The sequence below is a fragment of the Carettochelys insculpta genome, chromosome 1, assembly GCF_033958435.1.
Source record: "Carettochelys insculpta isolate YL-2023 chromosome 1, ASM3395843v1, whole genome shotgun sequence".
NCBI lineage: Eukaryota > Metazoa > Chordata > Testudines > Carettochelyidae > Carettochelys > Carettochelys insculpta.
Window position 1 is genome coordinate 102,375,372 of NC_134137.1, and position 25,490 is coordinate 102,400,861.

The 25,490-nt window shown below is 42.2% G+C and overlaps 1 protein-coding gene across 1 annotated transcript in view; it reads left to right on the top strand.

Annotated features, from left to right (window-relative positions):
• GPC5 (glypican 5) overlaps positions 1 to 25,490 on the top strand; it is a 1,026,336-nt gene that overhangs the window by 298,084 nt on the left and 702,762 nt on the right. Inside the window, exon 6 of the mRNA XM_074983055.1 lies at positions 15,164 to 15,284. Within this exon, the coding sequence (XP_074839156.1) occupies positions 15,164 to 15,284 (121 nt within the window). The remainder of the gene's footprint in view (positions 1 to 15,163; positions 15,285 to 25,490) is intronic.

A 25,490-nucleotide genomic window follows, 5' to 3' on the forward strand; every position in this document is an offset into this window, starting at 1 on the left:
GGTCACTCCAGACAGCTACCACTCCATGGGACACAAAATCCGGGTGGGCAAAACCACAGTTGGGGCTGTCGTGATGGAGGTAAGGAGGCCCGGGCATGCACCTGCCAGGAAGGTGGGGTGCCCTGGGAGGGGGGCCTGAGGTGGAGGCCCAAGGTGGAGGGCCAGTGGGTAGGGCCGGGGGGGACCAGGCGCACCCCGCACACCCTCATGGGTGCCTATGTCCCCTCCCCTGCAGGTGGTCTGCTCACTCAATGCCATGATCCTTCAGAGGGTCATCCGCATTGAGGACCTAGATGCAGCAATCGCAGGCTTTGGCACATTGGGGTTCCCAAACTGCTTTGATGTCTTCAGGAGGACCCACATACCTATGCGTGCCCCAGAGCGGGTCGTCCGCAACTCGGGCCTGTGCTGCCAGCTGGAGGTAGGGCCTGCATCCTCCAGAGGGAGATCCCACTGGGGGTCACCACCGCGCCCCTCTACCTCATGGCCGATGCAACATATTTGATCCAGCCCTGGCTCATGCTGCCTTGTACGAGCCACCTCACCCCCAGCCTGGATGTGGACACCATCAACGTCCCTCAGGTCATGGGCGCCTGCTGCACACTCCACAATATTGCGAGGCCTTGACATGCTCAGAGTGGGGGATTCTGGGGCTTCTGACCCACCTGGGTGCTGATCATGCTGCTCTCAGCTGTGCCGGAGGTCGTGCTGAGGCATTCAGGGGCAGCAATGTAGAGGCTGCTGCCTGCACACTCTCAGCTTCCTGCCACTGGGTTTCCGGGTGCATGCGGCTTTAAAGAGTCACAGTGTGCATGGACCAGACAGCCTCACAGAGGCTGGGCAGCACATGTCCACCTAACAGCTGATTGTTGCCATGGAAGACCCTGGTATTTTGAAGTAGCGGGATACGGAGCATCTACACATATTTGTTGACGTTAGACGTTGAAGTGGTGCCCTATTCCTATTTTCTCATTGGGATAGTGGTTTCGACATCTCCGCGCCTAACGTCGATTTCAACTTCAAAGTAGTACATGGTGTACGTAGACGCGATGTGTGCTACTTCAAAGTGCTGCCTGCTACACTGAAGTAGCACATTAGGGTAGATGGTGCTATACTGACTTATTATTATTCAAACATTCTTCCAATATCCCTTTGTATACCCCAACTCTGTAAAAGGCCATTAAAATCAGTCTCTGTATTATCTACCACAGGGAATTTCAACATGAAGAATAAGCATAAGAAAAGTCTATCAAGATGCCTACGTCAGTATATTTGCTGAAATTTCATTTGACACTTGGCATTACACAGCAACTTATGTTGATTCTTTCATGTGACCTTTATTTGCTGAATGCTCTTCTTTTGTTTTTTGGATAATGATATTCAAATTCATCCTCTGCTTGATATTCCCATGCCATAACCTGTCTGTCATTTTGTGGTAGTATTTTATTAAGTATCTAAAAAAATCCTTCTGCTTAAATAAGATAGTGTGGACTGTGAGCATTCCCCTTTGATATGCAATATGTGGTAGAGTTGGTCATATGTGGCTGTATGAGGCGGATATTGACCGTCTCAGAATTATTGTGTCAGGATCAGGTTCTGCAATTATCTAGTAATATCAGAAAATCATAGTATTCTAGGGCTGGAAGGGACTTTTGGGGGTTAGCTAGTCCAGCCCCCTGCCTAAAGCAGAATCAACCCTAACTAAATCATCCCAGCCATGACTTTGTCAAGCTGGGATGTTAAAAACCTCTAGGGATGGAGATTCCACCAATAGGATACAATATCCTGTGTCCAGGGGGTACTGTGCATTGTCTGTATTCTGGAGCATCATGTTGAGGTAAACACAAGACTTGAGACTTATGTCTGCAAGGGATGGTGTCCTCAATAGTGTCATGATTGCTTGACCTTGGATTTCTTTTTACATATTTTGCTCATTTGAAGAAAACATAGACAGGAAGCAGATGGATTTGTTTATGACTATTTAGCCTTGCCGGTTTTATATCTTCACGTTCTGTGTTGTTTTCCTAGGACAACTGCTTCCTGCCCAGCTCTCCTCAGTAAATGTTTTAATAATTATTTATGGTGGTTTATATATCTTGGTTTTAAAACATTATTAACTAAAGGTGAAGTGGAATTATTAAAGTTTGTAAGAAGATTATTTTAGAAAAAAATTAAGAATAAGATATTGTTCTATCCAGTTATTCAGGTTTATTAGATTTGTAGTTGTCTGATTTTAGTTACTTTCTAACATATGAGAAAATATTTTCTCAAATTTTAAAATGTGGTTTACCCAAAGCTCCTTGTTTAAATGAACAGGTTTTCTCAAAGCTCAACAGTAGTTGTTGTTTTTTTCTGACAATGGAGCTGACTGTTACTAAAATACATCTTTAATGTACATTGTAAACGTGTGGTATTTTACTCTTGATTTCTCTTTCTTTTTCAACATCAGAACACAAATATTCAAATGAAAGGAAATGAACTGTATGGCCAGCATGTTTCCCCTCTTTTTCTACATGACCGTATTAGATGTTTAACATATCTTGCGTTGTCTATACTACCACCCTCCTTTGAAGGCAATTTTGAGGAGTCAAGGGACTTCAAAGTTGCCCCAGCACTTTGAAGTACCGGCGGGTGAGCCGTGGCTAGACGTGAGCCGGTACTTAGTTTAAAACTTCAAAGTTGCCATGGGGGGGAATTTGCTTACTGAAGTGCTGCGTATGCAGCGCAGCATTTCATTAGTAAACTTCCAACACCCTAATTACCATCCTTCCTTCAAAGGAGGGTGGTAGTGCAGACACAGCCCTTGGGTTTTATTAGTGCAAAACCTAGTTATAGAGAGAACACTGATGTAACTCAAAGCTAATTGTCTTGCTTTTGTGGAGCTCATTTTATAAAGTGGCTTGCTTATTCTAGCTTATCCTGATGCTCTGCTGTGCATGAATTAGCTTCCTCCAGCTATGATTATACAGTACCCTAACCTTGAAATAAGACTTTGAGAAGATTTCAAAACAGGCTCTTTTGGCATGTGCCACTGTCTAAACAGTGCCACATGCCAAATAAAGACCTATTTTGAGGCATCCCTGTGCTCCTCATGCAATGAGGGATACATAGACGTCAGAATAGTGCATGCATTATCCCCAAAACTGTTTCGAGACAACAGGTGCTTTCCAGAGACTCATACGTTGAATTCTGAAACTGTGCCTGCCATGTAGACAGCCTCAGTGACTGGAATTCAGGGATTGGCATGTGAGAAACGTACACAAAGACAGTAAAGGAACCATTGTAGCAGTCATAATTACTTGTCAAGATGACTACTTTTTATTATACCTTTCCAGTAAAGAGAATTCTTCAAGATCAATTTCCCTGTCTGGATTGCCAGACTGATAAAACTATATGTAATTACCCAAGCTTGACCACTCAGTGTATGGAAATAATGTTGTTCATAAGAATAAATAGTATTCTTTGAGAGTTAATAAGGGCTCATACTCTAAGTTCTCATGGTACATTGGCAGGCTGCTTGAACAATTCCAGGAGTTAATATAGTTCACTTTATTCAGTTAAAAAATTGTAGAATAGAAGACCTGAAGTAAATCCAACTGTTTCTTTTGAGTTTTTTTAATATAAACATAGTTTAAAACTAGACTATCCTAATGAGCTATGCAGCTTCAGTGAAATTGGTCTCATTTCAAAATTGTCACAACTGAGCTCTTGCATCAGCATTACATGTAATTAGAATTTATTCACTGTGCCAGAAACAATCTGCAGAGTCGGAATTTTCAGCACCTTTGGAACGTGCTATTTCCTACAATGAACTAGGAATTATACTACTGATTCAATAAAAGTTTCACTGTCTTTGGTTTTCAAAATAATTTCCTTAGGAGCATAGTTGTAGAAATGAAGGTAATGGGTAATTTTAGGATTATTTTGTTCTCTTGGTGGTGGTTTTGTGTGCGTCTAAGAATGACACACAATAGAATTCACAGCACTGGAATGGTGGTTACTGAACAATACAAAGCACCTATACGGATGTATATACTTGGAAATTTCCCATACTAATTATTCCAGTATTATTCTGGAATTTTTTTTTCAATGTTACATTTCATGTAGACATTCTTATTCTGGACTGAATGCCTTTTCCTGGCTTTGCATAATCCACTTCCAAATTAGACTATTTACATGGCATTTATGATCAAATAACTGGTCTAGAATAGTAATTTCAGAAAATTTCCTGTGGTAGAGAAGCCATAGGCTACTTTTGAGGCTGATAAAAAATACAGACTACTTCAGATGTCATATTTTCATCTTCAGGTAGCATCCCTGAATGCTCTGTTGTCAGTGTGGCCATGCCCCTGGGTCTCTAATAGGAAATTTTAAGTAGCAGCATCTGTTGAACCAGCACAGTTCCTTTTGGAGCATCTTTGACCTTCAACAGAGCTAGTAGTTGCAACTTCTTTATCTGTGTCATTAGCATAAGTAGGAGTTAGCTTATTTATTTTGTTCTCTTTAATAGATAGAGTTTCTTTTTCAGCCTGTTGGAATAAAACAGAAGAAGAAAGAAAATTAAAAAAAGATTTTTGTTTCTGGCTCTGTGGATGGGGTTGGGGGCATGTAAGGGAATGCCCACCCCTTCCTGGAGACATTCAGAAGAGTTGCTAAGTACTTTCAGTTTAAGCAAAAAGAGGCGTGCATACGGACTTCAGTGTTCACTTCAGATCATGCCCAGCATCTTCATCTTCAAAGGGCATAGAATTACAGAAAACATCAACAGATTCCCCCTCTCCCACAGAGGTACAGGGGAAAGGACTCCTGGCATCCAAACTGAGTCACAGGCCAACTAGAAGGGTTCCCCTGTTTGACTGAACACTGTACTACCAGCAAACATTTACTCTGTCTAAAGGAGCGGCACTGAGAAAAACTTCAGAACCAGTTGTGACAAACTCCAGTCTAGGGAAGGATAGGGAAGGTGCTGCACCCTCTCAACTACAGTAATAGCCACATACCATGGACCTTCTTTGATGATAAGTTAACCAATGGCACTGAAAGAGGTGGTGTACTTAATTTGCATTCTGTGCTGAAAGCAATGAAATGACTGGTTTTGAAAATGGAGTTTAAAATATTTTTTGATGGTGTGGGCAAGTTTCCTTTCTAAAGCTTAAATTCCATTAGTATCACTTTTAAAATTAAAAATGGGTATAAAATGACAAAAAAAACCCAGCTAACACACCTATTTTAGCTTCTATCACTTTTGAGGTAGTTATCAGATTTATTCAGTTAATTAGAATTTGTGCCATTAAACATCTTGACGCATTTGTTCCTGCATATCTATCTATCTATGTATCTATCTATTAGTAGTGAAGTAATTGTTAATTTCTTAATTAACAGTTACCTACGGTATGTAAGGGTCCAACACTGATGAAGATGTTAAAATATCAGATGCGAAATAATAGTTATCAACAATCATGAAAGCAAATGAGCTGGCCTAGATCTTATTTGAAAAGAGTCCTAAGCGAAAATAAATTGCAGTGAAGTAGACACATTAAACTGGACTGAACCTTTTTGTTTTTTTTCTTTAAATCTTACATCTTGTTCCCAGGACGGGCAAATTCTTGCACTTGAGATTATTTACTGATCTTGACAGACTAAGAATCTGCTATACGGATATTTGCCCATGGGCTACTTATTGGCTTAAATATAATCTTCCCACCACATGTATCTGGGGCAAGGCAGGTTACGATGTATAATTGTTAACCAAGTTCAGAGCTTGTTACTGCTGTAACCCACATCTGCACTGCTGATGACTTATGTGTTTTATTTCTTACCCTGTGCAATTTGGCTCTTCATTGGTTGTAAACATTCATTCAATAAAACTCATTAATCTTTTGACATATCACTCTTGAACACACAACAGCTATATAAATACAGGTGCTTGTTTTGTAACTTGGGAATGGTAACAGTCTAAACTATGAAGTAATTTAGAATTCAGTTAGACTGAAGAGCTGAACAAAACAAATAATTTTTTCCAAAATCAGAACTTGAGAAAAAGGACAATCCAATCTGTGAAGGAAAAAACTATACTGTAGTGTTGTGATATCCAAGTTTACTATAGTACATACTGCTATTCTGTAGCAGTGACAGGAAGGGGTGAATCTTGTGTTACAGCAAATTTGAACCTATTATTTATTTTTTCATTTGGGCTTTACGTATGGGGCTCCAGGAATTTGTGAAAATGTGATCATTTTGAAAAGTTGATCCAAAGCATCTGTTGGCGAATTTGTCCAATTTGCATGAATATTTATAGAAATAGCAGAACTCTTTACTAATAGTTTAGGTGATGTGTATACTTTGTTGGTTTTCCACCCCTTACTATGATTTTAAATTCAAAAGCCTATTCTCTTATATTGTATGCCAGCAACTTGCTGGTTTTGATACCTGATTCCTAGTAATCCCTCTTGATTCAAACTAGCACAAATTGAGCCTGTACCAAGTGCAGCTTGTTGAGTTCATATCTACAGTAGTTCAGAGTTTTCAAGAAATATGGAGATGGCGTTATGCCATAAAACAAATTAAGCTCTTTTTCATCATCATATTCTTTCCATCTTCCCTCTTCTTGGCAGATCAAAAACTAATAACGCTACATCTCCCTTAGGCCTTGAGAGTCTGCTGTAATAGCCCACGAGAAAATGTTGAGAATTCATTCATTTCAAGGAACAAATCAATTTCTTTTTTCCCTTAAAATGATAATTTGTGGATCTAACAAAAGTGAAGAATTAAATCTCCACCTATATGACTGTTTCTTACCCAGATCCTGTTGCTATTTAAAGAGTTATATGGGGATGTTCAGAGATAGCACTTGTATCAATGGAGGCATCAATTACAGTATTTACTAAGTCCCTGAAGATTAGAAAGAACTCCTTAGAAGAATATGACACATTTACTGGGAAAACATATGAATAATTCCTTCCCATTAAATGTCTGAGCTGCCAGATATGATATACTCTTTAGTCTGTAACTCTCAGTGAATTTTGGTTGGCTTATGGTCATGAGGTGAGATTTGTCCACTAAGGGCTCAAGCATTTAATTAACATCCCCAAGAATAGCAGTAGGAATCTGGAATTCATATAATTTGATTTTAAAAAATTATGAAAGGTTACAGAATCCTCACGGTTTCATCCACACATCCTAGCAGTGATTTGTTCATATACATTAAACATGCACTTATTGTCTGAAATTGTCTGAGAGCCAGAGGACACAGGTTTTTGTACCCAGAGAGATTCTCATTTAGTCTAATCTGTGGTCAAGTAGCCTGCAAAAGCACTATATTTTCCTTTGCTTTCTTTAATAATGCATATTTTTTCCTGTTATTTTATGTGGTGAGTCCCTTGCAGGAAATAAAATGGAGATTCAAGCCATTTGTCTGCAGTAAGAATTATTGTTGTTATGTTTGGTCCTACAGGAAAGGGAAATGGAACTTTTTAGTCATTTCCTCTATTGCATAACATTCTGCTCCCTACACTGGCTTCAACAAAAGGGGGAGACTATAAATGAAATGCTGCAAACACTCCAAGGGCTTGTCTAAACTCCCACCACCCTAATTACCATCCTTCCTTCGAAAGAAAGTGGTAGTGTAGACAAGCCCCATGTTACCTTGCTAGATGTTCACCATTTAGTGGACTTATAAGGAATACACTAAGTACAAGATCTATGAAGTGAGACACCAGCATTAGCTGCAGATTCATGATATAAATCCCAGTTATGTAGGATGTAATTTTCTAGAGTATTGATGTCTAGGTTGAGGTAGGAAGGGGTAGGAAAGAATAGGGATGATACAGGGATATATAGTAGAGAGCTCCAGAGAGGGGCAAGGAAGAGCACAGAAGGATTACTACAAAAGCATAAAGACACATAGGACATACACAAATTGACCTATTGTCAGGTATGACTGGCTGTTTTCATTATGTGGTGTTGGATATCACAGACACACCCTATCTTGAGTAATGTCCACCCTCATTCCTTAAAAATTAAATCACAATGAAAAATCAGTAGCAGCCATAACACTTAACACTATAAAAAAGATTAAACCCAATTATAAGTCCGAGAGGTTACAGGCCATGGGCATACCATCCAAGCTGGAAATTCCATCAGTACCCACTAAGTTACCTTTAACAGGCATATTATTTGTTTTCCATATCATAAACGCATAACCACATTGTAAGTTGATAGACAGGGAACACATGCATGCATCACTTCCAGCTTTAGAAATAAGTGATATTATGGAATTTCTTTACTATATATATATATATATATATATAAATCTTATCTATTTCATATATACTTTTTTTATAATTGTTTCAGTTTGCTAAACTAAATACCAGAGCATTGGTAATGCAGCTTAGTACACCAAGTGAGATGTGTGTAGTGGGATTATTCCCCCAGAGCCACATGCTTTCCAATCTCCCAACAGGCTTAGGTTAACAACCAGCCATTCAGTTTCCCTCCCCCATATTAAATGAACATATAACTGGCTGAGGAGAAAACTATGTGCTCCTGCAAACTCTGAATTTCAGCACAGACAAACCAATAAACAGTCCATTTCAGCCAGTTACTCTTTCATACAGATTTCATACTCCATGTTCATGTTCTCAGGATCTAAGCATATAGAAGGTTTCAGTTCAGAAAAGAGACTGAATAAGGTGATGACTTCCCCCCACTCCTGTGCCCCTTACTTCTACCTGTACCTCTCCAATCCATTCTCTTTCTCACACTGTTCCCCCTCCTTTTGTACCCCCGTGTCGACCAATAACAGAACACCACTTGTCATCATCTATAGCCCCCAGCTCAAACCCCTGCAATGCATCATTAAAAACCTACAACCTATTCTAGATCATGATGCTACAGTCTGGGGCCGTGTCTACACTGGCACAAAACTTGGAAATGGCCATGCAAATGGCCAAATAGAAGATTACTAATGAGGCACTGAAATGCATATTCAGCACCTCATTAGCTTGCTGCCGGCTGCAGCTCTTCTAAATTGCCCTGTTTCGCTCCCACACAGCTCATCCAGATGGGGTTCTTTTCAAATGGACCCTGCCAACTTGAAAATCCCCTTATTCCTATCAGCTCATAGGAATAAGGGGATTTCAAAGTTGACGGGGTCCTTTCGGAAAGGACGCCCATATGGATGAACCACGCGGGAGCGATACCTGGCAATTTTGAAGAGCTGTGGCTGACAGCATGCTAATGAGGCACTGAATATGCATTTCAGCACCTCATTAGTAATCTTCAATTTGGCCATTTGCATGGCCATTTAGAAGTTTTGTGCCAGTGTAGATGTAGCCTGGAATGCCCTAGGTGACAGGCCTGTCCTCTCCTATAGACAACCTCCTCACCTAAAAAAGATTCTCACTAGCAATCACAGGATACACCACAGTCATACTAATCCTGGAACTTTTCCTTGCAACAAACTCTGCTGCTAACTTTGTCTACATATTTGTTGTGGGGATACCATCACTGGACCTAACCATGTTACTTACAAGATCAAGAGCACATTCTTGTATACTTCAACCAATACTGTAAATGCCATTGTGTGCCAACAATGGCCCCCTACAATGCACATTGGACAGCCTGGGCAAACTCTTTGCCAGCAAATGAATGGACAGACAGTAGACATCAGGAATCTCAATACGCATAAGCTGATCAGTGAACACTTCAAGGGAGTGGGCCTTTCTGTTAAAGATCTGAGAATTTGTGCCTTAGAATGAAAAGACTATAAAAATTACACAGAAAAAATTGTAAATTGGAGTTCATATTCAAATTTTACACATTAAGACCTGGTATGAACAAAGACAACAATTATCTCATGCATTACAAAGTCTACCTCTCTTCCTTTGATGCTTATAATTATCTCAGGCAAGACACTTAACACCCCCACCCATCATCCCTGTCCTTCAGTCCTATGTATTGATTTGTCAGTTTTTATTGCAAAATTTTTTTTGAAGCTTTGTACTTAGGGGTGCAAGTCTTTATTGGAAATGAGATTGATCTGATGCAATGGGTCTGTCGCACAAAAGCTCATCACTGTATAAATCATTTTATACAGTGCTACATGTCTTCTGGTTTGTTTTGTTAGAATACAGACTAACATAGCTACCTCTCTGCGATTTAAGATAGTTTGACTTCATCAGAAATGGGGATTATTGTATGGTATTATTGAGAACAGGCCTCCAGAGGACTGAAGGCATCATCAGCAACCTCTGGTGGGTCTTTTTGGTCATGTTGCCTTTCTCAAAGACAAAGTCCTCTGGTCAGATTTCAGGTCAGGAAGAGACACTGCCTGGCCACAGTTCATGAATAACAGATTATTAAGAGCCCTATAGAGCTCTTCCATTCCAGGAACAAAACTGCACAGTTTGGTCATGGATGTGCAGCATTACAGACCTCAGCTGTTTCGTCATACTATTTTTGTTGTTCACATTCCAAAGTAAAACCATGAATCTTTAAACATTGTAATTGTTTTCATTAGATGGCTAAACCCTGTGAATAAAAACATAGCCTAATTAACTAAATCTAGTAAAATATTATAATTAAGCTCAGCTGTACCCTGAAGTTTATGCAGTGAAGATCATCAATTTCAAAAATCTAAGCCGTAATGTACAGTTCACAGCTTGATGTGCAGCAATATCTTTGAAGTGTGGTGGGCCTGAAATAAAAAATCCTCGCTTTTGGGCAGTGAGCTATCAGGATGTTTTGATCTGGATCAAAACTTAATGGCTTAGATGCATCATTATTTTTAATGGGCCTCATTTTTTCCGTCCATAGTACAATGGTACAACTCCATAAAGCTGGTGTAAGAGGATGAAAATCAACTTTAGTAGTTAACAACATAGATGATGTATCAATATTTTGTTGTCATCACACTGTAAAGCCAAATGTAATTTTAAGTGGCAAGAAAATACAGAAGACAGTGGAGCCACATCTAAATGATGGCTTCACATACATTTTATAATCTTTAAAACTGGATGAACCATGGAATGAGTGGTAGCTAATAGGGTTTGACAGTATCTGCTAACTGGGATATTAAAATAGTAGAATACTAGAACTGGAAGAGACCTTGAGAGGTCATCAAGTCCAGTCCCCTGCATACATGGCAGGACTAAATATCAACTAGATCATCCCTGAAAGGTGTTTGTCTGCTCTGCTCTTAAATATCTCCACAACCTCCTTAGGCAATTTATTCCAGTGTTTAACCATCCTAACAGTTAGGAACTTTTTTTCTTAATGTTAAAACTTGCTCCAATTTAAGCCTATTACTTCTTGTCCTATCATTATAGCCTAAGGAGAATAATTTGTTCTGCCTTCTTGTAACACTCTTTGAGATACTTTGAAACTGTCTAGATGTTATGGCTCACTCTTCCCTTTTCCACACTAAACAAACCCAGTTCTTTCAGTGGGGTAGCTGAGTTGTCCATAACTTCACAAAAAAAAAGCAGTCCTGTAGCACCTTAAAGACTAACAATTTAATTTATTAGGTAATGAGCTTTCATGGGCAAGATCCACTTCATCAGATTTAGAGTGATGAAGTGGGTCTTACCCATGAAAGCTCATTGCCTAATAAATAAAATTGTTAGTCTTTGAAGTGCTGAACAACTGCTTGTTCCAGTTCTTTCAGTCTTCCCTCATAGTTAATGTTTTGTAGACAATTAATAATTTGTGTTGCTCTTTTCTGGACCTTTTCTAATTTGTCCACCTCTTTCCTGAAATGTGGTGCCCAGAACTGAACACAATGACACAATACACTAGTTGAGGCCTAATCTGTTCAGAATAGAGCAAAAGTACTTTTCATGTGTTGCTTATAACATTTCTGTAAATGACTCAGAATAATGTTTGCCTTTTTTTCCAACAGTGTCACACTGTTGACTCTTATTCATCTTATGTTTCACTGTGACCCCAAGGTCCCTTTCTTCAGTGCTCCTTCCTAGACAGTCACTCCCCATCTTATATGCATTAAACATAATGTTCTTTCCTAGGCAGCATCTTTGTATTCATACTCTTTTAATTTCATCCTATTTACTTCTAACCATTTATCCAGTTTGTCCAGATCATTTTAAAATATAATCCTGTATTCCAAAGCACTTGCAACAACTCCCATCTTATCATGTGCAAGCTTTATAAGTGTATTTTTTATGCCCATATCTAAATCTTGGATGAAGACATAGAATGGAACCAGTCCCAATATTGATCCCTATGGAACTCCCTTGGTATGCCCTTCCAGCATGACTGTGAACCATTGATAACTACTGTCTGAGAATGGATATCCAACCTTTATGCACCCACATTTCAGTAGTCCAATCTACATTGTATCTCCATAGTTTATTGATAAGAAGTTCATGCAAGACTGTATCAAATGCTTTGCTGAAGTCTACATATACCATGTCTACCACTTTCCCCTTGTCTGCAAGACTCATTATCCTATCGAACAAAGGTTGGTTGGTTTGACATGATTTTTTCTTTACAAATCCACGCTGATTGTTACTTATCTTAGTATCTGCCAGATATTTGGAGATAGATTCCTTAATTATTTTCTGTATTGTATTTTCTGGCAGAGAAGTTAAGCTCACTGTTCTATAGTTACCTGGGTAGTTCTTATTTCCCTTTTTAGAATTGGGCACTATATTTGCCCTTTGCAGTCTTCTGGACTCTCTCCCATCTTCCATGACTTTTCAAAGATGACACCTAATTGCTCAGATACCTCCTCAATCAGCTCCTTGAGTATTTAAGGATGCATTTGATCAGTCCCTAGTGACTTGAAGACTTCTAACTTTTCTAAGTAAATTTTATCTTGTTCTTTTCTTATTTTAACTTGTGAACCTATGTCCTTTTCTCCAGCATTCACTATTGCAGGCATGCAGTCACCACCAACCTTCTTGGTGAACCCAAAACAAATAAGTCATTTAGCACCTCCTCCATTTCCATATGTTTCTATTATTGTTTTCCACCTTCATTGAGTCTTCAATAAGTCTTCATTGAGACTTCAATAAGAAGTCCTCTGGCACCTTATAGACTAACAGATTTTTTGGAGCATAAGCTTTCAGGGGCAAAGACTTACTTCATCAGATGCATGCAGATGCATAACTACACGCATCTGGTGAAGTGGGTCTTTGCTCATGAAAGCTTATGTTCAAAAATCTGTTAATCTATAAGGTACCACAGGACTGCTCATTGTTTTTGCAGATACAGACTAACACAGCTAACCGTCTGATACTTCATTTAGCAATGATCCTAACCTGCCTTAAGTCTTTGTCTTGCTTTTGATATATTTGAAGAATGTTTCTTGTTGTCCTTTATGCCTCTAGCTAGGCTGAGCTTATTTTGTGTATTTGCCTTTTTTAATTTTACCCCATCATACATGTGTTGTTTGTTGATATTCATCCTTTGTATTTTGAACTAGTTTCCATTTTTGTAGGACTCGTTTTACAATTTTTGATTGTTGAAGATTTCCTGGTTAAGCCAGAGTGGTCTCTTGCTATACGTCCTATCTTTGTGCTACACAGTACAATAGTTTGCTCTTGTGCCCTTATTAATATAACTTTGAAAATTTGCTAACTGTCATCAATTGTTTTTCCACATAGACTTAATCCTGAATGGGACTTTACATACCAGCTCCTTTAATTTACTAAAGTCAGCCTTCTTGAAATCCATTGTCTTTATTTTACTTTCTCCCTCCTACCATTCCTTAGAATCATAGTCTCTCTCATTTCATGATAACTTTAACGCCAGCTACCTTCCACTTCAAAATTCTCAACCAGTTCCTCCCTATTTGCTAATTTCAAATCTAGAAAAGCTTCTCTCCAGTAGCTTTCTCCACTTTCTGAAATAAAGTCACCTCCAATACATTCCAAGAACTTGGTGGATAATCTGTGCCATGCTGTGTTATTTTCCCAACAGACGTCTGTACAGTTAAAATCCTCCACCACCCATAAGGCCTGTGCTTTGGATGATTTTGTTAGTTGTTTAAGAAAAGCCTCGTCTACCTTTCCTTCCATGATAGCTGGTCTGTAATAGACCAGGTCTCCATATTTACGACTTACCTGTGGGCTTTGATCACCTGCTCCCATCAAACATATTTTAATATTAATATTCATACAATTAAATGCAAACATATGAAAACTATTTTCATATTGACAATTGATATTTATCAGAACTTCATATGAATATTTATGTATTGAACTCTCATAATCGGGAGCTTGTTAATCATGATTTTAAAACATTTATAGGATTCGAATGTATCAGTGCTTGAATTTTTTTCCAGTGTTTATGAAAATGAATAGTACTTGGAGATCAAATCTTCCTGTTCAACTTATGTGATACATTACTATTTTTGTACAAAAGAAAAGAGCACAGATGGCAGGTATACTATTTTTCTAAGAAGAAATTTGTCATTCCCTGTCACACTGGGATTCAAATCCAAGCTATATATTTTCAAGTCAAGCTAACTTTTAGGGGCTCCTTAAAATGTTTTTTCCCGCATTAATTGTATATTAAGAATAAAAACAACAGAAAGTGATTAGTGACTTATTAAAACTGCATGATGAGAAAAGTCCCTCAACCAATAGTCTATGGTTCATTTTTTTTCATCTTGAGGGGAACATATTTTACATGCAATGAAAGTCTACTGGGATGAAGTTTTATGTACCATGGTAAGATTCCAATAGCTCATTTAGTTTTGACAGATCATTTATCTCACATTAAAAATGTCTGTGGATTTTAAATTTATAGACATTTGTTAATTAAATTGAAATATGTTTGAAAAATAAAAAAGACATATCCAATTAAGTCTATAACTTTTGCACAGAAAAAGCCTTTTTAATGAAGCACAATGGTAAATATTACAGAACAGGTGTGTGCTTGTCCTCTCACAATTTTTATTTTTCATTACAAACTTTTCAGAAGTAACTAAAAAGGAAAGTTAGTAAAATATATCAATTTTACAACATTGTGTATCTTTCTGGTAATGAAACTTAACATGGAGTCATTAAAATGGAATTGTAATGCCAGTCAAGTGCATGTCACCTAGTATTTCCATCTCCCATTTACCATTTTTATGATAAATCCATTCTCTGAAGAAGTTACAACAGCTTACTAAACCACATTTCTTTTGTTATGTTAGTTATACCCATCGTGTGGTTGGCAATGGAATCAAAGCTCAGTCTGCAAATCCAGAAGTAAGAGTGAAAGGAACAGATCCTGTTATAAGTCAAATTATTGATAAACTGAAACACATTATCCAGGTAAGCTTTCTATGTGAGTATTATATGTCATAGTCGTTACTTCATATATTAAGGTCGTCTTGATGCTGAACAAAAGTAGATTGCTGTACATTGGAACTGAATTATTAACTCAGCTCACAACTCAACAGTTGAGTATTCCCATTAGAAACTGTGTAAGTACTGGCATAAAATATTTAAATTCCAGTTATTAATAATGATTTAGTTAAAATACTTGCATGTGGTTGATGAGTGCTAGAAGTGAGAGTCTGTCAGCTGAGCCATCTGTACCTGTGAGCTGAGATTGCAACTCAGCATTTCAATAAGTGCTGGAAATCTAAGCATGAGTCTCATTCTTGGTGAATTTTAAACATGTTACTCACTGTGTAATATCATTAATAAGAAATGTTGATGCACATAAAAAGTACACAAACCATCCTGCTAATGTTCACCTCTTTCCAGGCCTCAGGGTCTGGCTATGAGATTTTCTACTTTACTGACAGCAGAAAAATTTGGAAATGTTGGAAAATTTGCATAATACTTGCTACATATCTATAAGATCTCATAACATGTGCAGGCAACTCTTTGAGATTTAAGCATTTATATGATGGTTATTTCCATTGTATCATAGTGTGATGTTGTAACATATACAAAGATACTACATCAACAGATGTATGCTAAGATTGCCTGAATTTTTCCATTGACTCTAGGACCTGGATTTCATCCATTTTATTGCTCCAGGTAGCTGCAGTGCTTTAAAGATTCAAGCTCAAATAGAATTAGTCCTATTCATTAACAAAAAGAAAAAAAATAAGGATTTTACTTTGCAACAGAAGCGTGCTGTTATCTCTAGTCTTTCCTATTTCTTTCCTTTGAATTGTATGAAAGTAAGTTCTATTTTGCCTCCAAAGGAATGCCAAGAATTAATTAAGCACTACAGATTACTCTCTGATGGAAAAAGGTTACAGACAGTTATGTTTAAGCCTCAAGGCCTTTCATCTGTCAGGAGTGCCCTATTTTGATATTAAAAGTGTCCTGTACAGTTTAACATGTTAGGTTCTACCCTGAGGATTATTCAGAAGGTTTAATGTGGTTGGCAAGAACAATTCTATTATAATGCATTATATTTCCAGTGCTTTCTCTTCCTATACTTGCAAGAGCAGAGCAGCTTTTGTGTAGAAGGATTTAATAATTTACATAATGCACAAACACTTCCTTTCTGTGGAACATCTTTCTTTTTTTGCAGCTATGACTATGGAAATAGGGCTGGGGAATAGAGAAAACAGCAAATACTCTGAGGACTCCAAATTACAATATGTAACTATTTTTCTTCAGATGAAAAGCCTGATGAACTAGCAGGGAAAGCTTTTTTATCTACCGTTTACTATGAATTGGGGAATCAAATACAAAAGACCACCTTTTTGTCCTTTGTTAGGTAAAAAGCATGACTCACTTTTTGAACTAATTTTGGAGCAGCATGAGAGATTAAACAAGGGCGACTTAATAGACTGGGAGGCACCTTCCAATATAAAAAAGTCAGACTTCTACCTGTTGCACTGCAGCACTGTTTTCAAGTAAAGACTAATGGACCAATAGCACCGGATAGAAAAAAAAATGACTTTTACACCTATGCATATTGAAATGCTTGCACAAAAATACATAAGTGCACGAGTGTGTACATTTGTACCTAATCTAAACACACAGTTCCTATCATGATAATTGTGAACCCAAACTGACAGTTTATAATTTGTATGTGGAATTATGTCAGTATATCTGTGATACCAATTTTGTATGCAAAACGCATACATTTTTGCCTGTTCATTTGTGTATTATACAGTTCTGAAAATCAGGCCACTTGCTTTATATCTATTGGAAGACAGGGAAAATAAGAATTAAAGATTGTATGGGCTATTACTTCACCCTTAAAATTCATAAAGGGCAGAATATTAGTAAGTGGCTGCAGGGTGACAGCACATTCTCCTCAGCTTTCTCTATCTCATGCTGTGAGAGTCAGACACATGGGAAGCTTCTGCCATGGCATTTCCAAACTGTGTCCATATGTTTTATCAAAGGGGTAGCCGTGTTATTCTGTATCCCCCAAAAACAACAAGAAATCCTGTGGCACCTTATAGACTAAAAGATATTTTGAAGCACAAGCTTTTGTGGGTAGGACATTGCATCTGATGAAGTGGGTCTTTGCACACGAAAGCTTATGCTCCAAAATTTCTGTCAGTCTCTAAGGTGCCACAGGACTTCCTGTTGTTTATGTCTTTTATGTGATTGATCTAAAAGGGATGGATATCATAATTTGAGTGTGCTTTCTGGCAAAAAAACATTAAAAAGCAAAGCTTTATTTGAGTAATGTCTTAATCATGCACTCAAATTAAAGGAAGGATGAAATCCTGATATTGAAGTTAATGGGATTTTTGCAGTTGAATTCCCTATCTCCAAAACTTCACCCAAAATTCCTAAAATAGTTCAGGTAAGGGTTGTTGTATTTATGGTAAGTAATGATAATTCTTCTACGAGTGTCCCCGTGGGTGCTCCACGTTAGGTGTCAGGCTCGCCCCGGCGCCGCAGGTTGGATCTTTCCAGCAGTTTCTGCCGGATCGCGCATGCGCTGGTGCGCGCCGCTCCCTTGCACGCTCCCGGCCATGTGCACGATCCGGTCCCCGCCAGTTCCTCTTTAACCGCCATCGGCTGCAGACGGAATCCGCTCAGGCTATGGCCAGAGTCAGCGTATTTAACGTTCTTAAAGTGTTTTAGAGTTTCTTTTTCAGTCTTTTAGATTAAGTTAGCTTGTTATTGTTTTCCAAAAAAAAAAAGAAAAAGAGGAAGGAGTAAGACTTCCAGTCTTAGTAACAAGCGGAGCACCGGAGGCCCGGGGACGTAGGGCCATTAGGCCTCCTGCCGCGGCTGGCTGAGTCAGAGAGGGGAACAGGCACAGAAAAGGTGCTAAGTACCCTATTAACATCTCAAAGACTCTCCATAATGTCCTCTTCAGGATTCAAAAAGTGTGAGTCCTGTCGCGAAGCGATGCCGGCCTCCGACGGGCACAGTCAGTGTATAAGGTGCCTTGGGGAATCTCATGTCACCCAGAAATGTTCCTTCTGCGCTAAGCTCACAGCCAGAGCAAGGAAGGACAGGGAGATGCAGCTCAAAATGCTGCTTTTCGACAAGGCCCTCCAGCCAGACGTGCCAGAGCGGCCGCAGCAGGAGGGACCCACAGGGGCCCATAAAAGGAAAGGTGCCTCCCTCACCCCGTCAGCGCAAAAACGGAAGAAGCTCTCACCAACCCGATCCCTGCTGGCAGCCACAGCGAGCGGGACGGGTGGAGCGCATAGCCCCCCAGCCGCAGTTACAGCTGAGCGTCAGCGGCGCGGAGACGTACATGGCAGAGGCTGAGCCTCCGATAATCAAACAGCTGCTCCACACTGCTGGCAGGGCAGCGGCCAGGCAAGCGCTGGAACCGGCGGCACCGCAGGCAGCGGCACCGATGCCCGGGGAACCGGCGGTGCAGAGCACACAGGCATGCGGCCTGCAGGCATCGGGGGGAGACCACCCGCGTGGCACCGCAGCGGAGCGTGCCGAGTGCGGCGCAGACAACGGGGCCGAGATCCCCGACGCAAAAGGGGGTGGAGCCAGCCCCGCAGGGGAGGGGAAAGGCAGCACAGAAAACCCGGCACTGCAGCCCTTCTCCAGACATGGCTGCAGGGCTGCTTGCTCTGAGCCCTCTGCTCATGCTGCGGACCCCAACAAGAAGGCAGAGGTCACCCCCAGCCTATCCTGAGCCCCCATCCCCATTCCTACAGCCAGCCTCACCATGGCTCGGACCACCTTCACCCTTTTTGGGCTTTGAACCCTTGGAGTGCTACCAAAAGTCAGTCTCTCCAGTATCTCAATTATCCAGACGATCTCGCTCCCCCAGGCTCAGGGGGTATGCGCCTCAAGAGTGGTCCAGGTCCCCATCTCAGGAGCAGTGCCCGTGTTGCCATGGTCGCCCCTATCACATGGGGCATAGACACCATAGGCATACTCCCAGGGACAGATCCCCGCAGACGGTTCCATATCCCTGAGGGCAATCGCAAACGGGGACAGAGACACAGACATCTCAAGGGGAGGTGATTCTGGAACCCCGAGATTTTCCCTCGCAAGCTTCCAGCGAGAGGATGTATCACCGTCAACAGGACCCAGAGGGGTCCAGAGAGGCTTACCCTAGTGGTTCCTCGCTATCTTCCCCTGATGAGGCCACGGCCCCAGGGGACGTCCATCCTCTAGACGATGTCAAACAGTTCCAAGAGCTGTTTAAAAGGGTGGTCTTCATGCAAGGCATCCAAACAGCAGAGGTGCAGGAGAAACACCATAAGCTCCTTAAAAACCTGAGACCTCCTGCCTCCTCCAAAATAGCTATACCACTCGACGAAGCAATCATGGAGTCCGCCACCACGATATGGCAGACCCCTGCGTCCATTCCACCTATAAACAAGAGAGCGGACAAGAAATACTTCGTCCCGGCGAAGGGCATGGAGTTCCTGTTCAGCCATCCGCAACCAAATTCTCTGGTGGTGGAATCGTCTCAACAGAGGTCGAGAACTTCTCAGTTCAAGACAGGGGGAACGGACAAAGACGCCAAGAAACTAGAGTTGTTCGGCAGAAAGGTCAACTCCTCCTCTACCCTACTGTTGAGAATGGCGAATTATGCAGCGCATCTAGCAAACCATAATTTTGACAACTACTCCAGGCTGACTTCCCTCATGGACTCGCTTCCAGAGGACAAGAAGCCGGTGCTCAAGGCCATCGTGCAGGAAGGCTACGCAGCCTCGAGGACGGGAGTTCAGATCGCCCTAGATGTAGTGGACACGGCAGCATGCTCAACAGCTACGGCAGTGGTCATGTGCAGGGAGTCCTGGCTCCAAACATCGGGTATCCCGAGGGATTTGCAGGCGAAGATCATCGATCTCCCCTTTGACACGCAGAAGCTGTTTGCTGAATCAACCGACTCGGTCCTTCATTCCAGTAAAGATTCAAGAGCTACTCTTAGGACCTTTGGGATTTACACCCCTCCATACAGGAAGAAAAAGTATTACCCTCAGCAAAGATGGTACCAGTATCAACCACAGCGTCCCCAGTACCACAGAGGTTACGAGCAAGGGCGACATCAACAGCACCAGCAATACAGAACTCCCAGGCGACGTTCCCAACAGAGCCGTGCATCCTCGGGGCAGGGCCAAAGGCCACAAGTTTGACACACAGATCCAGGGCTGCACCATCACTACCATCGCGCGATGTCATCCGAAGCTATTATTCCACCATCGCCTCCAACCATTCTACGACCAGTGGCAAAGGATCACCACAGACAAATGGGTACTGGAGATCATAGCCACAGGGTACGCGATCCCCTTCCACTCGCTCCCACCGCCACGACCTCCACCCAGGCCCCACCTAAAGGATGCCTCCCACGAAGCGAGACTCAAGCAGGAGGTAGACCATCTCATACTCATAGGGGCAGTGGAAAGAGTGCCAGAGCAACTTCGAGGGAAAGGGTTCTACTCCAGATATTTCCTCACGGAGAAAAAGACAGGAGGCTGGAGGCCCATCCTAGATCTTCGGGGCCTCAACCGGTACCTGCACAAGCAACGCTTTCGGATGATTACAGTCGCCTCTATACTTACGGCACTGGACGATGGAGATTGGTTCACAGCCCTCGACTTACAGGACGCGTATTTCCACATAACTATCCACCCGGCTCACAGACGCTTTCTCCGGTTTATGGTAGGCAAAGAACATTTTCAATACAAGGTTCTGCCGTTCAGCCTCTCCTCGGCCCCCAGAGTCTTCACCAAGACCTTGGCAGTGGTGTCAGCCTACCTGCACAGACAGGGGGTGTTTATATTCCCATATCTGGATGACTGCCTACTGAAAGGGGCCTCGTAGGAGGAGGTACTTCGCATGATACGCGTCACAGCAGGCACGTTCTCTTCGCTGGGCCTGGTCATCAATCTGGCAAAATCATAGACCCCGCACAGGACATAGAGTTCATAGGGGCACATATAAATTCTATCACAGCAAGGGTTTATCTACCAAAGACACGCTTTCAAGCCATCGGTTCCCTCGTGCAGGTCATCACCTTCAGCCCCACGGTGCCGGTTCTGATGTGCTTACAGCTGCTGGGCCACATGGCAGCAGTGACGTTTGTAGTACAAAACGCCAGGTTACACATGTGCAGCATGCAGCACTGGCTGGCGAGCGTCTACAAACCGGCAGCACACACCGTTCACAGGGTGGTGTCGCCCACGACAGAGGTGCGCAGATCCCTGCAATGGTGGGTGAACCCCAAGAACATGCTAACAGGGGTGCCCTTTCACCAACCACAAATATCGGTTTTCATCACTACAGATGCCTCCCACATAGGGTGGGGAGCACACATGGGCAAAGAGGTGACGCAAGGACTCTTGTCCTTCACGGAACAGTCACTGCACATAAATATACTGGAGCTCAGAGCAGTGTTCAATGCCTGCAGACACTTTCGAGACCATATACAAGGCAAAGGAGTCGGGATCAGTACAGACAATACCTCCACCATGTTTTATATAAATTGGCAAGGAGGAGCTCAGTCCCGTGCCTTATGTGTGGAAGCAGTCCGATTGTGGAACTGGTGCCTCACCAACAACATAACCTTGAAAGCCTCGTACTTACCAGGCGCTCACAATGTGAAGGCAGACCAGCTGAGCAGGCGCTTCGCACTCACACACAAGTGGCAGATCCATTCCGATCTGCTACGACCAATCTTTCACGCATGGGGTTTTCCCCAGATAGACCTGTTTGCCACTCAACACAACAAGAAGTGCCCACGATACTGCTCCAGGGCAGGACTGGGACGGGGGTCCCTGGGGGATGCATTCGTGATCTCATGGAGGGGCCCCCTGCTTTACGCATTTCCTCCCACAGTGCTTATCCACAAAGTCTTGCAGAAAGCCAGGAGAGAGGGAGCCCAAATTATCCTAGTAGTCCCAACGTGGGATCGAGAGCAACGGTTCCCCTTACTCCTGCGCATGTCAGACCGTCCACCAATGCCCCTCCCGATGGCGCCGGATCTGCTCACGCAAGCTCAGGGGTCCATAGTGCATCCACACCCCCAAGGCCTACGACTACAAGCATCGTTAATCCATGGCTCAGCTCCCTAGAGAGCACATGTACAGAGGAAGTGCAACAAGTCCTAGAAAGTAGAAGGAGGACTTCCACCAGGAAGACCTACAAGCAGAAATGGACTCGCTTCACTGCATGGTGTTCTACCAAACAGCTAGCCCCCCTTTCGGTGCCTATACCTGTAATATTAGAGTATTTAGTGGACCTCAAGAGAGGAGGACTCTCCCTATCCTCGTTAAAGGTCTACCTTGCCGCTGTTTCGGCTTTCAGACATGAAGAGGAAGGGCACACGGTGTTTGCCCATCCCATGGTTACCAGGTTCCTCAAAGGGCTGGTAAACCTATACCCCCCTCGGAAACCGCTTCCACCTTCGTGGAGCTTGGACCTGGTGCTTAGTGCGCTAACGGGACCACCGTTTGAACCTTTAGCCATGGTTTCCCTCCGTCTCCTTACGATAAAGACTACCTTTCTTCTCGCAATCACATCAGCTCGCAGGGTGAGCTAGCTTGCAGCAGTTATGGCAACGCCACCCTGCACAGTATTTTCCAAGGAGGCGGTAACCTTACGGCTGCATCCAGCCTTTGTTCCCAGAGTTTCTTCAGTGTTTCATATTAACGAACCTATAGTTTTACCCTCGTTTTATCCAAAGCCTCATAACTCTAACAAAGAGGCGTGCCTACACCTCCTGGATGTGAGGAGGGCGCTGGCTCTCTATATAGACAGGACTAAGTCCTTCTGGAAAACGGCTAGACTCCTAGTCTCTCTCGCTCCCAAATCAAAAGAAGAAGGTCTCTCTTCGCAGAGAATCTCGAAGCACATCGTATCCTGCATAAAAATGTCCTACGAACTCAAAAAGACTCCTTTACTGGCCCCGCCCAGGGCTCACTCCATTAGGGCGGTGGCAGCATCAACAGCCTTTTTCAAGGGCGTTGCGCTAAAAGACATTTGCACAGCGGCGACCTGGTCATCCTATGACACCTTCGCCAAACATTACGCCCTTCACAGGGTATTCCAAGAGGATACCCGTCTCTCGACAGCGGTCCTCTCGGGGACAAGCTGCACATAATCCGATTACCCACCTCCTATCTTGGGTTACTGCTGGATAGTCACCTAACGTGGAGCACCCATGGGGACACTCGTAGAAGAAAGAGAAGTTACTCACTGTAGTAACGGTGGTTCTTCGAGGTGTGTCCCTGTGGGTGCTCCACCACCCGCCCATCCTCCCCGCTTCGGATCTCTGTTTAGTGTTTTGCAGGAGCATCCGAGGCGGTTGGTCAAGGAACTGGCGGGGACCAGTTCGCACACGTGGCCGGGAGCATGCAAGGGAGCGGCACGCGCCGGCGCATGCGCGGTCCGGCAGAAACTGCTGGAAAGATCCGAACTGCAGCACCGGGGTGAGCCCGACACCTAATGTGGAGCACCCACGGGGACACACCTCGAAGAACCATCGTTACTACGGTGAGTAACTTCTCTTTACCCTTTTTTCCCAGTGGTTATTAAGCAAGTCATTTCACATTTAAAGCCTCTAGGATTGAGGATACCTTTATGCTTGGATAACACTATAATTGTAATAGAGAAAAAAGAATTCTTGAAACTGCAGAGTTCTACCACAGTTCATGTTGGAAAAGAACTGATGTGTCAGGTAAATTTGCAAAGGTTGGTTAGCTTATTTTCCTAGTTTAGAATGTCTGAGATTTACAATGGGTAGCAGGACTCTTAAGTTTAAGACTTCCCTCCCCCAACAGGGGATCATATAAAATTATGTGCTAAGACATGATATCAATGCCATCTGCAACCATGAAATATTTAGCACAGCTACTGGGATCTCCTAGGAAAGTCAGGAGGTGGTACTGTAACCATCCTGTGCTACAGAAGCATTCAAATATTTCATAGGAGCAAGGAAAAAAGGCATCACCAACTGACAATCAACCCATTGGCTTGGCATAATATGCATGAGAGGAAACTGTCTATTATTTGAACCACGGCTTTCTCTAGAATTACTGATTCTGTCTCAGATGTCCTTGTTAGAGATAAGTAAACCTGTAACATGGTGTCTTACCCTTGGGCTAGGGAGCATGGGGATAAGCCAGACCTGATTATCCAATAAGCCACATCTGAGGGAAATTAGATAATTCAAATGTAAAAGGTGTCAGGAAATTGCATGGGTGATGTGGTTGAGAGAAGTGGCTGGGATAGCCAGGGGGCAGATATCCAGACAGAAAGCTAGAAGAGAGAATATGTGGGGCTATTGAGTGTCTTCATATTGGGTTTTGCGACTTTTCAGGGAGGGTTTTTTTTTAACTCTGTAGTGAGCTTGATGAAGTGTGAATAAAAGACATTGGGCTGAGACAGTGATGGGAAACTGGGTAATGTTTTTAAAGGGACGCCTATAAAGGAGATGAGGTGGGAATGGCGGTGGCACTACACATGAATAAAAAGTATCTGAGAGGTAGCCGTGTTAGTCCATAGCTTTGAGAACAACAAAAAGTCTTGTGGCACCTTATAGACTAACAGATATTTTGGAGCATAAGCTTTCGTGGGCAAAGACCTGCTTCATCAGATGTGTGAGTGGGGGTGTGGGGTTGGTTTCAGAGGGGTATTTAAAGCGTGGGGTCCCAGTAAAGGGAGAGGGCCAAAGCTGACAAGGTCTATTCAGCAAGATGGAAATGGCCCAGTATCAACAGTACTTATCAAAAGAGGAAAAAACAAGTCAGATCAGACGAGGGATGTGAGCCATTGTCAGTGTCTAATGGGGAGCTATCAACACCCAAAGCGGAGAAACTGTCTTTGTAAGATGCAAGCCACTCCCAGTCTCTGCTTAATCCATCGTTAATGGAGTCAAATTTGCAAATAAATTGCAGCTCAGAGATTTCTCTCTCCATTTGATTTCTGAAATTTTTTTGTTTCAGAACTGTCACCCTTAAATGTGCCACTGAGCGTCCAGGGAGATTGAAATGTTCTCCCACAGGTTTCTGTACATTACTGTTCCTGATGTCTGATTTATGTCCATTTATTCTTTTACGGAGAGACTGTCCAATTTGGCCAATGTAAATTGCAGTGGAGCGTTGCTGGCACATGATGGCA